Genomic DNA, 16,454 nt, shown 5'->3' on the forward strand with positions numbered 1-16,454 from the left:
ACATTCAGGGATGAATTAATATGGTGCAACCAAACTCCAAAAGCATCAAAATATCCTTGCAGAACCTGGTAAAGGGAATGGACATCTGTAAGGAGATAGCGCCACCCAGCGGCGTTCGTGAGGAGAAGACAAAGCACGAGGAGCGCGCACACTCGAGGAGCGCGTGCTGAGGGGTACGCCGGGACAGGTCGAACAGGATTACGTGGCAGAGAAGAGAAGAGCGCGGTGGGCGACGGACGTGGACGAGTTCTGCTGGCTCCCCGAGTTCCGGGCTTGGGCCTTAGCCGCAGACGTCCGGGCCACCAGACCTGGACATCCATCGTCGAGAGCCTCAACCACCAGGCCCAGGCGCTACTCTTCTCCGTCCATCCGTCAGCTGCTCTACATAGGCCGCTTCAGGCGCCTACGTGACCTTTTTCCGGGATACCAGACCTGGGAACCGTGCCGGGAGCCCACGAACGCTGACGCTGCGTTAGCGTTTCATCGACGTTGGAACGCCAAGAGACTCCTTGACTGCCCGACACCCAGCCAGTCCTCCCCGCTCGTTGCTCGAATAAGACAAGTAGTGTGAACTTTCCTCTTTGACTCTTTTTCCTGCATTTATCATAAGCACTTTGTTCTGTTCCCCCGTGTGTTTTTCCCGTGTATTGTTGCGTTGTTCTCTTGTTCCTTTCCTTTCTTCTCGCTCATATTGTAATTGGTTTCCTTTCCGTTAAAAGCCGCCTCGTTTATTGTTTGTACTTTGGTGTTTGTTGAAAATAAGACCTGCAATCTCACAGAGTCCTCACAAATTTGGCGTCCACTACGACAGGACGAGGTCGGTTATTATTTCTTTGCCTGTTGTGTTAATTTAGGCACAGTATGAGCGCGTCAGATTTGGTTACTTTAGGCGAGCGCATGGGCTTGTGCGGCGCGGAGTTACGAGCGTGGGTGGAGGACGAGCTTCGTAAGGCACGGGAAGAGAGAGCCGCTGAGCGTGAAGCTGCTAAGCAGAAATTGGAATTAGAGGCACGGAATTTAGAGGCGGAGCGTGAAGCTGCTAAGCAGAAATTGGAATTAGAGGCACGGAATTTAGAGGCGGAGCGTGAAGCTGCGAAGCAGAAATTGGATTTAGAGGCACGGAATTTGGAGACGGAGCGAGAGGCTGCGAAGGAACGCTTGGAGTTAGAGGCGCGGAACTTGCAGCTACAAATAAGGCTCATGGAGGGTGGCGCAAATCCTCCGAGTGACCGTGGAGAGCGTAGCGTCTCATCGACCAGCTCCATTAACCCGCACAGCCTCATACCACAGTTCAATGAAGCGCGGGATGACCTCGATGCCTACTTAAAGAGATTTGAGCATGTGGCCACGGGGCAGGGTTGGCCAAAAGAAAAGTGGGCAACGGCGTTGAGCTTGTGCCTTGGTGGCGAAGCACTTAGGGTCTTCGGTCGGCTCTCGCCTGAGGATTCCGTGGATTATGACAAAGCGAAGCTTGCCTTGCTTCAGAGGTTTAGGTTCACCGCGGAAGGTTACCGAGAGAAGTTTCGCCAGAGCAAGCCCCAGGATGGAGAAACGGCCTCGCAATATGCTGCCAGGTTGTTTAGCTTCTTTGACCGTTGGGTCGAGATGCGGGGTGAAGGCCGCACTTTTGAGGTGGTTCGCGAGATGGTCGTGAGCGAACAGTTTCTGAACAACTGTCATTCTCGTTTAGCCCTTTTCTTACGTGAGCGGGAGGGCAAGACAGTTGCCAAGCTGGCGGAGGCTGCCGATCATTTTCTTGAAGCGCAGCGGCAAAATAACTTGTTGTTCTTCAAAGAACAGGGGGAGCATACGATGAATAAAGCCAAGGACGAGGTTTCAGGTTCACAATCTCGCCTGCGGTGTTTTCTTTGCGAGAAGACTGGGCACAAGGCGGCGGATTGTCGGACGAAGCCAAAGCAATCGTATTGCACCTGGTGCCGCGAGGTAGGACATGATAGCCAGTCATGCAAAGCTAAGAGGCCAGGAGACCGTGAGGAGTCCGCCTGTTGCATGACATCTCGATATTCACATCCCGATAGCACTGCAGTGGTAACGCGCGTAGAGGGCCAGTTGGGGGAGATGGTCTGTCCTTCCAACCCGGTGGAAACGGCTATGCCCGTGGCGCACGGCGAGGTGTTCGGCCAGCATGGTTCGGTATTACGGGATACGGGCAGCACCGGTATTGTTGTGCGTGAGTCTCTTGTACCGCCAGCGGCACTAACAGCGAAAAAAGCTACATTATTCTTGGCCAATGGGACCCATGTAGAAGTTCCGGAAGCGGAGGTGGTGATTTCTTCTCCATACTTCTCGGGTAAGGCCATCGCGCGCTGCTTGTCTACACCCTTGTACGACATTATAATAGGCAATGTCCCCGGGGCTAAACCTCCATTCTCGGTTGACCCGCCAGTTCTCACTGATCAGGCAGTTTCCCTTGCCATGACGGGTGCGGTCGATGTTCCTTCCCTTATGGTGACAGCAAAGGTTTCAGAGAGTAGTAAAAGCCCCACTCTGAACACACTCCACTTGTCACGGCCGGAGTTTCGCCTCAAACAGGAAGAAGACCCGACCTTAGAGGTGTGTCGCAGGAAGTTGGGGCAAATATTTCATGGCAAGGGACAGACCGCCCACTCCTTTGATACAGATGACGGTGTTCTTTTCCGGTCGTACCAAGTGTGTCCCGGCCAAGTCGTTGAGCAAGCGGTGGTACCGAAGGGCTTACGCACGCAAGTTCTTAAGTTGGCACATAAGAGTGCATTATCCGGCCATCAAGGAATACGGCAAACAATAGCTAGGGTGCTCACTGAGTTTTACTGGCCCGGTGTACAGGCTGACATTAAGAGTTATGTCAGATCGTGTGACATGTGTCAGCAGACTGTGTCGAAGGCAAGGGAGAACAGAGTGAATAACATCATAGGACGGGAACATGTAAAATCATGGTGGAAACTGAGGTCGGTGTGGAGAAAACGGTTTCACAAAGGAAAACGGAAGTATTAGCCGGAAAAGTTCTCGCGACGTTGATGTGGTTTGATGGGAACAATGGAATACGGAAGAATGTAGGCCACACCTATTGTTGGAATTGTTTTTGTTTGTTCATGTTTGTTTTTGAGTGTCGGCTATCTACTTTTTATGTTTTCCGTGTTTCTTCGCCCTCTATGGACGCTTTACGTTGACTTTCCATGTGCTCTCTGTGCTGTGTGTGCGAAGGTCTGTGAACGCTTCGAACATTGACGACCGTCGTATTGTGTGTGGTGTGTAGTGTGCGCGCTGTGGTGCGGTGTTCTGTGTTGCGATCGTCGAACGCGTCTGGTGTCGCTCTCCTGAAGTTGAGCTCTTTCCCTTGGAAAAAACTTCCGAAGAGGGGGCCTTCTGTAAGGAGATAGCGCCACCCAGCGGCGTTCGTGAGGAGAAGACAAAGCACGAGGAGCGCGCACACTCGAGGAGCGCGTGCTGAGGGGTACGCCGGGACAGGTCGAACAGGATTACGTGGCAGAGAAGAGAAGAGCGCGGTGGGCGACGGACGTGGACGAGTTCTGCTGGCTCCCCGAGTTCCGGGCTTGGGCCTTAGCCGCAGACGTCCGGGCCACCAGACCTGGACATCCATCGTCGAGAGCCTCAACCACCAGGCCCAGGCGCTACTCTTCTCCGTCCATCCGTCAGCTGCTCTACATAGGCCGCTTCAGGCGCCTACGTGACCTTTTTCCGGGATACCAGACCTGGGAACCGTGCCGGGAGCCCACGAACGCTGACGCTACGTTAGCGTTTCATCGACGTTGGAACGCCAAGAGACTCCTTGACTGCCCGACACCCAGCCAGTCCTCCCCGCTCGTTGCTCGAATAAGACAAGTAGTGTGAACTTTCCTCTTTGACTCTTTTTCCTGCATTTATCATAAGCACTTTGTTCTGTTCCCCCGTGTGTTTTTCCCGTGTATTGTTGCGTTGTTCTCTTGTTCCTTTCCTTTCTTCTCGCTCATATTGTAATTGGTTTCCTTTCCGTTAAAAGCCGCCTCGTTTATTGTTTGTACTTTGGTGTTTGTAGAAAATAAGACCTGCAATCTCACAGAGTCCTCACAAATCCCAGGCCTATACGAAAAAAAACTATTATATCAGGACGAATGGGGATGTCACTGACCAAAATATTAAAAAGCAGCAGTGATAGCACCAAACCTTGCGGCACTCCTCTCGACTGATAATAAGTATTAGAACATAGGGTTTCCTCTGTGCAGTAAAAGTACCTGTCCTTCAGAAATTCAGATATCCACGCATAAATGTAGGTTGGAGGATGTAACTGCGAAAGTCTGTTAAGTACAATAGTATGTTCTATACTATTCATAGGCCTCTGCTACATCAAGAGTCACCAAAGCTGACACTTCCCTTCTGCATATCGAGAGCCAGACTCTACTCCCCAGATCCACATGTGCAGACCATATAGAGCATCCGCAACAAACGGCAACCTGTACTGAGCTAAGGCCATTAACATCTTGAACATGTTTTGTGAGATTACTATGCACTATTCGTTCTATTAATTTGGACAGATTTGAAGTTAGCGCAATCGGCCGAATATTATCTAAGACGTATGCTTTGAAATGAAAGGCAGCGCAACAAGGACGCTAACACGAAAGGGACACCACATGCGCACACTACCAACTGTTCACTACATGGAAAGGTGGCATGTATAAACATACAGCTCAGGCATGACACTCATCGCATTATCGCTCTGAACGTAACACGTGGAAAAAAAGCAGCAACATCAGATTAACAGACAAGAAACCTTTAACCCCTGCAGAATTCAACCCGCCTCCGTTTTCTAACGATTTTTTATGCTCCCGCGCCCTGTCGTTAGAAAAATCGTTAGAAAACGGAGGCAGGTCGAATTTGCTCCTACATTGTAGAGATTGCAAGTGTGAACCAGTGCTAAATGTAATAAGGATTCTGGGCAGGAGTTGCGATCAGGTGGCACATGAAATTCTTGAGGCTTTTATGATCAATAAGAAGGGTAGCACTTGTGTTAGCGACTGTTCAGTATTCCTCCGTAGAAATGAAGTGTCCTTTTTTGATAGTTTTTTGTGACGTCATGTACTGTGCGTCTTTTCAGCCCTGCATTTCTAGCGTCTGTCTGTTGTTTGTTTAGGCGGGTTGTTAATTTTGTTATTGTTTTGGTCCCTTCCTTTGTGTTGTTTTTTTGGGTTCTGACTGCTTTTGCTTCATGTGTTTGACTCTGCCTTTGCTACGATTGTCATTCGTTTTTTTTTTTACTTTTTATTTTCGATATTTGGTTTCTGACTGGTTTTGCTTCTCATTAGAGAGAGAGAAACTCTTTAATGAAATAGATTGTTTGACACTGCTCTTGCCAAGAGATGGCCTCCTCCACTGATTTCTGTTATCAAAATCTCTTAGTTTTTTCTGCAGGGGTTAAAGGTTTCTTGTCTGTTCTCCTGATGTTGCTGCTTTTTTTCCAAATGTTTGGTTCGGAGCAATAATGCAATGAGTGTCTTGCCTGAGCTGTATGTTTAAATATGCCACCTTTCCATGTAATAAACAGTTACTTGTTAGTGTCCTTGTTGCGCCGCCGTTCATTTAATCATGCACCAACTCGCCCCTCAGGCCATTCTTCTGATGTATCCTTTCCCTGCATCTTTCATCAATAAAATAATGTTCGCTATCTACCAAATGCTAGAAATCCACGCATTTTTCAATCAAGCACTGACAATATCTAAGAGGCTGCTTGTAAAATCCTGGGCTAAAATTTTAATTACACCAACAGTGGCACCATCTTCTTTTCCTGGAGCTGCAGGATGCAACATTGCCAGGACTGAGAGGAGCTCTGATGCGTCAACCTCGGTATAATCTGAAGAGGGTGAGACTGTGCACAATGGGACATTTCTCTGCGTCTGGAAACGTAACGCCAGTCCCCGAGCAATACTCTCCACGGTTTCCTGAGCCTTTTGTGGTGATAACACTGTTGAAGAAGTGAGGTGAGCGACTGGAGAACTCTTGTTACGTCCCATGAATCTATACAGGGCCTTCAGATTACGAGGATTTCAAAGATATGTGTTTAAATTTTGGTTATATTCCTCCTAGGCTTTTGCAATTGTACTTTTTAAAGATGCAGAGAAAAATTTGTAACTTAACCAATTAGCTGGACTCTGGTTGCAGGATGGCTTCTTCCAGGCCGCTTTTCTGCGACGATAGGCCTTCTCATTCTTCAGTCCACCAAAGTGACGGCTCTTCATTAGAGGATGCTGCGTACACAGTGAATATTGAGTGGTCTACTGCACTTTACCAAAATGAAACCGTCTGCTGAGCTCTGTCATCCCGGCTAGCACTGACTATAGAGGCAAGTAAGGCAGACATTAAACTTTTATAAACACTATGGTGGACAAATTTATGGGTCACATAACTATTTTTGAGCAGACATAACTGGATAGTGAAAGTTATAGGAAAGTGGTCACTAGATGTACCCGAATCTTCTGTCGACCAATCAGCCTGCCTGCTGATGATGTTAAGTCAATGGCTGAGCGAGCAAAACCTCGCATAAAAGTTGTTTCTCTTGAATTGCAGCAGTGTACAGCATTTGCAGACAGCCACAAACAGAGAAGCTGGCCGCAGGAATCAGCACGACTTTCCCAATCACTATGGTGGTAATTAAAACCTTCTGCAATGACTACACTGGTTTAGCCAGCCACCAAGCTGTCTAAACAGTCTGTCCTGTGTACATCTGAAGGAAAATAGACATTAGCAATTGTAACATCGGCACACTGTGGAAATTAAATTTTTGATTGCTAAAAGCTCGGTCAGGGAGACGAATTTTCGTAGAGACAGATGCCTGATGACACATATGTTTAGATAGCATGGTTACCAATCCACCTCCCCTACCAGCATTTCGATATGATATGAAAACTCTAAAGTTTCTTACTGAAAATGATTTATAAGGTGATAACCACCTTTCTTGTAAAAGTATGATACCAGGGTTATGTTTGTGAATAAGTAGTTCTAGATCTGGAAGAGAAGAGAGTACAGAGCAGCAATTCCATTCTAACACTGATACCTGCCCTAATTATTGACCAATTGAAGAGGCAGAAACCGCCTATTTGATTGGTTTATTGGGGTTTAACGTCCCAAAGCAACTCAGGCTATAAGGGACACCGTAGTGAAGGGCTCCAGAAATTTCGACCATCTGGAGTTCTTTAACGTGCACTGAGATCGCACAGTACAGGGGCCTCTAGAATTTCGCCTCCATCAAAATTCAGCCGTCGCGGCCAGGACCGAACCCGCGTCTTTCGGGCCAGCAGCCGAGTGCCGTAAGCACTGAGCCACTGTGCCTCTTTGAGGATATCAACATGGGGAAGAAAATTGGGTGGTTCTTTTTTAGTTTTCATCTGGGGAGAACCAGATTTAGATGGTGACAAGGAAGCACAACACTTCTGCGTAGGACAGGACATTTCGACATCTGTTGTGCACATGTCGGGGCGACATGCACTGCTAGGAACAGAGATGCTAGATGGGACCTTGGAAGCATCAGCAGGTGATGTCGAGCGGCTAGCACTAGCTGCACAAACTGAAACAGATGCAGACGTTGCTGCCAGAACGGATGTAGATGGTGACACAGATTGAACTGCAAAAAACTGAGCCAACACCTCAGAAAATGTGTTTAGCATTTTCCACATTGGTGACAGTGGAGGCAGCCAAGTTGGACTCAGTGTCCCCAACAGAAGCACGCACATGACTAGTGTATGGTTGGTTTGGTTTATGGGGTTTAACGTCCCAAAGCGACTAAGGCTATGAGAGACGCCGTAGTGGAGGGCTCCGGAAATTTCGACCACCTGGGGTTCTTTAACGTGCACTGACATCGCACAGTACACGGGCCTCTAGAATTTCTCCTCCAAAGAAATTCCAGCCGCCGTGGCCGGGATCGAACCCGCGTCTTTTGGGTCAGCAGCCGAGCACCATAGCCACTGAGCCACCGCGGCGGCAACTAGTGTATGAATCTTTTTTTTTTTTAACATCTCCATCTTTTTTTTATCTTCTTTTTTAACATCTCCAAAGAGAAGTGGTGCTCCAGAGCTAAAGCTTACGCTCTTCTTAACAGGAAAAAGACTAGTGTATGAATCTTTTTCCTGTTGAGAAGAGCGTAAGCTTTAGCTCTGGAGCACCACTTCTCTTTGGAGATGTTAAACAAGCTGCGCTCTTCATTGCGTTTTGCGCAATCGGCACCATCTGATAGGTTGTTATTGCTGCATAGGCAGGAATGAGGCTGCTCTGAGGTGCTGTTATCAGGAGCATGACCTTCTCCAACGAAACGGCAGCAGGTCTCTGACTTGCATGCTCTGCCACTATGCCCAAACCGCCAACAGTTGGTGCACTGCAGAGGGGGCGGTTGCAGAGTGTCTGCACGGTATACAATCGGCCAGACTTTTAGCTCATGAGGGCAGGAAGAGCCGGCAAAAGTTTTTATCACAGACTCAGTAGCCACACGCGAGCCATTGACCTCTCTACTGCAGCGATTGACTGAAAGAACTCCAACTCCTGGTTTGGTTTGGTTTGGGGGTTTAACGGCACAAAGCGACTCAGGCTATGAGACGCCGTAGTGAAGGGCTGCGGAAATTTCGACCACCTGGGGTTCTTTAACGTGCACTGACAGCGCACAGTAAAAAGGCCTCTAGAATTTCTCCTCCAAAGAAATTCCGCCGCCGCGGCCGGGATCGAACCCGCGTCTTTTGGGTCAGCAGCCGAGCACCATAACCACTGAGCCACCGCGCCGGCGGACTCCAACTCCTGCATTCTAAAATTATTCTATAATTTCTTGCGGGGAAGATACTGGGCGATACCACGCACAATACCCCTGACACATGCAAGCTGTTCGGGAATGAATGCTCTCACTGGCAATGAGCTGAAAATTTTGCACTGAAGCAAGACTGCTACACAAGCGATGTCTGAGGACTTGCAGACAATGATCTTAGCTCCTGTTGAATTCGTTTGGGTGGTTTTCATTTTGATCGCACCGTCACCGATTGGGACGAGAGCCACAGGAATTGCATCAATGCCATTTTTTGGAAGGACTCAAGCGGCAGGCTTTGGGCTGGCAAGCTGGCAAACCAAGCTGCCAACCCTCCACCTGGGGAGGTCAAAGACATCTCTCAGCAAAACGCGCCCTCAGGTTCACATGAACTGCGTCTTAACCTAAGCCTTGGCCAAAACCCCCCAACGTAGAACGGCCTCACCAATGATGAACAAGCCGGAACCACCAGGAGAAGCAGAGAAACAGCAGCATCCCGCAAGGATACGTCAGCGCACTCCTTCCGTCTTATTCTTCTTACAGACCGACAACACACAAATTATGTAATGCAACAACTAGAGGAAACTGGAGGAACGGTCACAACCGGCAACACACGAAAAGTAGGGCCCCGAGGAACGAAAAGTGTGCGATTATTGATGCCACCCGCGATGCAGCTTGCGCCATCATACATATTCTCTCAAGGTTGGCGTTGGCACGTTTGAATAGATGTATAAAAGAAAGCAATATCAGGACCATGTGGACAACCTCAATTAAGTATTAACGACGAAGGAAAGTTTGAGCTGCGCCCAAGGTATAGTTGATTGAAAACTGGCATTCAGTTCTGACCTTCCAAAGCGATCGAATGCAAAACCTAAATTCGACACTGTTGGTTTCGATATCGCATCTGATGTGGCACAATGCTTGAATTTTGTATCTGAATTTTATATCCGCGTCTTAACTTGTACGTGCGACGGTTTACTGAGCGCCACTGCGAACGGCGCGAATAGAAACCATATGTGGAGATCATTCTCCACTGCACTATAGTTGATTGAAAACTGGCTGTCAGCTGTGACCTTCCAGCGTGATCGAAAGCAAAACTGTTGGTTTCGATATCGCACCCGCTGCAGCGCAATGCTTGAATTTTGTATCCGAATTTTATATCTGGCTTAATTTGCTCGTGCGATGGTTTGCTCCTCGCCACTGCTAACTGCCCGAATAGAAACCATATGCGGCGATTCCTCTCCACTGCTTTGAAACTACTCTCCGCCGATGCGTTGAATGAGCAGCACTAGAACGCGTCCAGCTCGAAGCCGCCACGCACAACGCATGTCACGCCTATCGTGAACGCCTTTCACAAGAACCTCATCATGCGTAGAGTCTTAAAATACAGCTCCTGTCCGGGCTTGTTTTCAGCAAACGCGTCAAGGTGACGCTATGCAACGAGATCCTTTGGAGGTACACGATCGTTAATTACGATTGTAGATGGTAACCTCAGTTGTAATGGATTTCGGCGCATTCGTTGTGGAGTAGAGGAGGTATCACCCAGGTATGCGAGCTCCCTCTTCCACAACATACAGAGACTTCCATATTTTTCTGCCGGATTTTGACTAAAAAAAATTTCTGGGAGCAAATTTCAAAAGCAGATATATATCGCTTACGTGCTTGTCTTTGCGTTGAGTTTTATGGCGCGTATGCGACTACGACTACCATGCGCCCACCAGAGGATAGAATTTGTTTGCTTTTAAAAAACCTCTGGGATGCTTATAAAACCTCATAGTTTGATAAGCTTGCTTTTTTTTTTAAATATATAAAAATGAGACATTTCCACAAGCACACTTTCTCGAAAGAGCAAACAAGGGTTTTTGAAAAGACCAGCATATATTCAGAATAAAACAGTTGAAAATATTTTTTCCTCACTTTGTCCAGCTTTGTACATGAACATCAGATATGATTTATGGTGGGCACTTCTGCGCACAACTCGCATGCATATCCTCTTTTGCCAGAATAAAACTGTGTAGTGTGTTCGTCCAATATATGCGAAGGTGACATAAAATGATTTTGAGCTATATAGGCACGCTGGTACATTATCAGGTATTCATGCCTTTTCATCAGCGTAAACACAGAATGAGTGCAGTACCTTTTATTTTGTTCTGCTAAATAAATGACCTGAATTGAAATTTTGCAAGCATTGTTCTCAAGATGTTATTGATTTATGATACATTTATACTGTAATCTGGGTATCTAAAATCTTCTATAGGGACTATTGGCACTTACTATGTTATCTGCATCATTTTTGCAGTGAGCACAGGTTCATCCGATAGTATATTCCTCCAGGCTTCATATTTAATGGGATTCGATATATGCTTTACATAGTTTTCTTGCTTGATTCAGTAACATTGATAACAATTAAACTACAAGAGCTTTCAACCTAAAAACTTAATTATAACCAAATTATTTCAGCTTTTATTTCTTTATGATACCCAAATAATCATATGACCAAATTAAGTCCCTCATTGCAGTTCTAACCATTGCTCTTTCTCTCTGCTTGATCAAAATGGCATACTTTTCAGCCAAAACGCAGTTGGTCCCAATTTATTTCAGCACTTGCTTGAAAGCCCTTTAAACCTATTTTTTTCTAGGTATATCCATATAAATGACTTCAATGAATCATTTTTGGAGTGACCATGACCTCCATTCTGCTATAATAGGTTTTACTAGGTGTATCTTCAGATTTACTTCAATATTTCATTTCAACAATTTTATTTATTCAATTCTTACTATCTCAAAGGCCCTTTCAAGGGGTATTACATGAGGGAGCGGATTACAGAGCATAACGTTGCTTCAGTTGATGACTTGGATACTGATCATTCAGTCAGTATAGGGCATGACATGGCTGGGCAAGTCATTCCAGTCTTTCGCAGTGCGTAAAAAAATGAAGACAGATGTGCAGGCAGGTGGAGGAAAGGTGGTCTTTTCATGGTTCGTGCAGCTGGAGATGCAGTAGGGAGGAATGATAACAGACTCGTGCAGAACATGATAAAAAAAATGATATAGACATAGCCTTGCGATATGATGTTGGTTAGTTAAATCTGTGAGATGAGCATTGCAATTTAGTTTGGTGACACTTTCGTGATGCTAGTGAGCAAAGATGAACCGAGTGGCGTGGCTTTGTATTGCTTCTAGTGCATTAGAAAGATTGATTAGGGTCTTAAACAGTGCGTGCATACTCTAGTTTGGGCCATACAAATGTTACATAGGCTAATTATTTCAACGATGCTGGTTGAAAGCTTATAGTGTATAGAGTTTATTGGGTACCACATGCAGGGAATGTTCACTCTTGATTTCTTTGTGGCAAGCTTGTGCAGGACATTGATCTACTTTCTGATTACCACTGATTTTGATGTCGCTTGGAACACTGCAAAATTTTCTCGTGTCTATTTATTGTGGCTCTTGCTACCTTGTGCATGATGTCTCTGACTAGTGGTGTGACTGCATTCACATAGTGAAGTGAGGCGAGTATGCTCAAAGTATCAGTAAAAATGATGCTGTTCCCGATGTTATCATTTACTATTTTTCCTACAGCCAGAGACAACGTAACACACTGCAGAAAAGATGGATGCACTCTGAGATAGATGTATTGTTCTTTCCCAGTTGTTTTGTACTATGGCACTTCCAACGTAGTGTGCTGATTTTGAACCATTAGCATAAGATGCTGCGTATTCTTCGTATCTTTTTGTTTCATAATTATTCTTGTAATATATGTTCATTCACAGTGTATTTCTTCCAAAATGTCTTAATATGTGGTAATGTGAAGTATGTACAGGACCGCGTACCACGGGCATCTAAAACATCCACAGGACATCCAAGGGAGTTTATTGCCCACTTGGTGGTGCCGCTCACATATACAATTTCCAGAAAGGCAGCCATAAGGATTGGCTGTGCCCCCCTGCCAGTCGGTGAAGCAACCGAAGGCTTGGCTCGGTAGATGGGCAAGTTGTGCGGTTTCTCGAAGATGCTATTTGATTCTCTTGCCAAAATAAAGAGAGATGGGATCTTAGAAAAAAAAATTTTTAAATGTAGTCACAATTATGAAATCTTCAGAGAACATGTACTTTTGGACGCTGATGCCAAGAGTTCATATAATATTATGTACAAGTCCTTCTAAAGTATGTTACATAAAATATCCCATTACTTATTGCAATATTTTATGTAACAATTTGCTGTGTGTTTTATAGAAACTGACAAAATGAAGGCAGGCCATTGGTTTCTCTTGATATCAAGCTAAGCAATAAGGGTAAGATTGTCATCCTGCCTGTAATAGAAGTTGAGTTACACGGTTTTGAAGTTCACACATCAGAAACAGGAGTGGGTATTTCTCTTCCCGTTTATGAAGGCAAAATCAAAACTTTGTAGCCCAACTCCTACGATAGGCAGGATAATAATTTTACCCTACTTGCAAGGCTTGATGTCGAGAATTCATATTCGCAATGCTGCATTCTTTTCACCCCTCCTGCTAGGGCCCAAAGTACTTGTTAAATAAAAAAAAACAGAATCCAACAACATGCATTCTAGGAAGATCTCTACAGAAAAATTTCTTGAAAGCTCGCAGCAAAAAAAGTTTATGTACATAAAGTGCATAAGGACCTTTCACATAAAATTAAATTACATATTTGGAATCGGGACACAAAAATACATCTTCCATGAAGATTCCATAAATATGACTTTATGACTTTATTAGCAGAATTTTTTTGAAAGACCACTTCCCTCCTAAAGCCAAAAGAAGAGACATATTCACGAAAACTTTGCGCAGAATAACACAAGACCGTGGGAGAAACACATACACACACACGAGCGCTCGTGTGTGTGTATGTCTTTCTCCGTCTGTCTTGTGTTATTCTGCACCAAGTTTTCGTGAATTTATCACTGCACCAACTGGCCCAACATTCTGCTCTACCCAAATGAAGAGCCATCACTCGTCTAACTAAAACACGACACAAATGCTGCAGCAACCTTCAAAACAGACGCACAACTCGTGCTGCCACCGAGCCAGAATTTCGGTTGCACTTCTTCGTCTCGAGGTGCAGCAGCCTGTCGGATCAGATGCTTGGCTTGCACCTGTGAAAACTGTACTCTCAGCCAACCGCAGTTTCTTCTTAATTCAAGAAACTGCAGGCAAGCGCCAATGTTTAATTATATTTCAAAGAACATCGACCATAACTTGCTGCCTTGCAAGCGATGTATGCTCCTGATTAGGCCAGCAGCTTGCATACAGAAATTTTTCAATCCAGCATATAAAAAGAGAAGTCTCTGTAGATGCCAACTTCAGCTGCCTATGTTACAAATAGGAGTTTGTTATAATGTACCACTTATCTTCGCTTGGATGCATTGCAGTAATTTGTCAAAGATACATTCCAAGTGTCCGTTATTCATCGCAGTGACCACGGTTTTATTAGGAAAAATCAGCACAGCTGTGCAGTTTTCGTTCCCTTCTTAATTTACAACAGGATATGTTCCGCAGATCACAGGGCACAATCCAGCAACACAATTACCAGCAGTATACACACAGAAAACTCCAGACTGGTTACAAAACTTATGCGGTCATCTTTGTTAGCTTCCCAGATAGCTAAATCTAGAAGACTGCAGGGCACTTTTCTCATTTTGGTCAGCTACATTACAGAGAGTTTTACAAAGAACCAGAATGTATTCAACATTTTGTAATGAATATTGCAATATAATACTCATGTGCACTAAGCAATTTCATACAGTTAACGCAAATTATGAACTTTACAATGCACTACAAGATTACAATGTTTTTTGTAGGTACTAAACACAGTATTTTTTGTGTCAGCAGCCATGCCCTTTGCAGCTAGTTATCAAGAATGCCTTATATAGATAAATGCTTTTTCAAGTGACATCAACACAACATAGATGCTAGCAGAATATGAAATGGTCAAAAACAATTGCTAATCTGACAGATAAAATAGATTAAAGATGGTGTTGAAACAATGATCCACAAATACGCCTTTTTTTATATTCAGCGCAGACAATGCACTAAGAAATGATAAATCAGATGTTAGTGAACTCTTTTGCTAGTTCCCGTTCCAAACTACAGAGAACTCTTAAAACCACCAAATTAACACAAGACACCTCCATTTGAAGTTGGACACTTACTCGGCCTTAATCATTCCTGCCACAAACACTGAAGAATAAACACACAAAAATTTACACAAAGTCAAGTTTTCCTCTGTTGTCATACAGACATTTAGAGGTTGTGACATAAATGAGTGAGTTTATATTGTTTGTCACAAAAATTAGCCCCCGCAGGCTAAAAGATTAAAAGAAATTTTGAGCACTTTTACTCCGCGAAATTTCTTCACCGAGGCAGGCCGACAGACTGGCACCACCAATAAATATTCAATATAAAGTGTTTGAAAGTCTCTCCCCAGCAAGAAGTGATGCTATCCACGTATTACCATGATTTTATTTCCACTCATGCAGGTTTACGAGCATAGCAGGCTCACTCTCTGTGTTCAGGAAAGACTGAGTGACTGTCTGTGTGTTGCCTAAGGGAACAAATGTTGTTTTCTGAAAACTGCATTAGAGTTAATGATGAAAAGTGCATGATGGAGTTAATGATGAGGTTAGCTACCAACACCTTCCGTAAGGTAGTCAGTCAGTATGTCATTAGCTTCCACACCAAACAGTAGCTAGCAAAACACATTGACTACGGGCATCACGAACCACTGCTATTTTTTGTGAAGAGCCATCTTGTGGAGTTTCAAATTATGGCTCTGAGTGAATCTCTTTTCGCACAAGCCACATTGGTAGGGCTTTTCGCCCTTATGGGATCTAACATGCCTCGTAAGACTTGCACTGGCTGCAAAAGCCATGGGACACAGTTGGCACTGAAACGGCTTATCACCCGTATGGGTACGAATGTGCGTCACCAGGTTCTTCCTCAGTGCAAAGCTGCTGCCACATTGGTCACAATGGTAAGGGCACTCACCTGTGTGAGTGCGCCGGTGTGACTCCAGATTGACCTTTAGTGCAAAGCTGCTATCACACTGGTCACAACAGTAAGGTCGCTCGCCTGTGTGAGTGCGCTCGTGTCTCTTTAGGGTGACAGCTAGTGCAAAGTTCTTTCCACAGTCGTTACAATGGTATGGGCGTTCGCCGGTATGGACTCGGAGATGCTCCACTAGCTGGTATCTTCTTTTGAATCCTTTGTTGCAATGGGTGCATTTGAGCATCTTATTTCCTATGGGATTACCCAGGTGGTTACCCCTGCCAGGTTGAGTAGATTCCATGCAGCGGCTCACAGGGTGCCTTTCACTGCTTGAATCTTGCACAGGAGGTGCTCCACGTCCCATCTCTGTGAAGACTGAACCTGCATTTTAAAACAAAGTACATTCAACAAAATGCTAGAACCTACAATCCATAGTTCACTCGGAGTTAGGGATAAAAAATGAATGCAGAGGACACACTCATCAACAGGTGTAGATGTTTATAAAAAGTTTTATTTAACAGATAGGCCTTAAGGACAATCCAGGACTGAAACGAAATGTCCCTATAGTGAATTCTGCACAGAGCTGAAGAAAATATTTAGCAGGCAAGAAATATCATCAATGCCAGTCAACGCCTTTGACCCTTGCACTGGCATTGCTGGCACGACGTATGGGGC

At 45.2% G+C, this 16,454-nt stretch overlaps 1 protein-coding gene across 7 annotated transcripts in view; it reads right to left on the minus strand.

Moving 5' to 3' along the window:
- Nucleotides 1–16,454, minus strand: part of LOC149329985 (uncharacterized) — a 221,959-nt gene that overhangs the window by 122,573 nt on the left and 82,932 nt on the right. Inside the window, exon 6 of one of the 7 annotated variants that reach the window (XM_089560703.1) lies at nt 15,298–16,160. The exons of the other annotated variants lie outside the window; for them this stretch is intronic. Coding sequence (XP_089416829.1) covers nt 15,520–16,160 — 641 coding nt within the window. The 3' untranslated portion in view covers nt 15,298–15,519. Of the gene's footprint in view, nt 1–15,297; nt 16,161–16,454 lie in introns of those variants that run through there. 7 annotated transcript variants of the gene reach the window in all.

This window comes from Amblyomma mixtum, chromosome 9 (assembly GCF_055824585.1).
Source record: "Amblyomma mixtum isolate Tamu chromosome 9, ASM5582458v1, whole genome shotgun sequence".
NCBI classification, from domain to species: Eukaryota; Metazoa; Arthropoda; class Arachnida; order Ixodida; family Ixodidae; genus Amblyomma; species Amblyomma mixtum.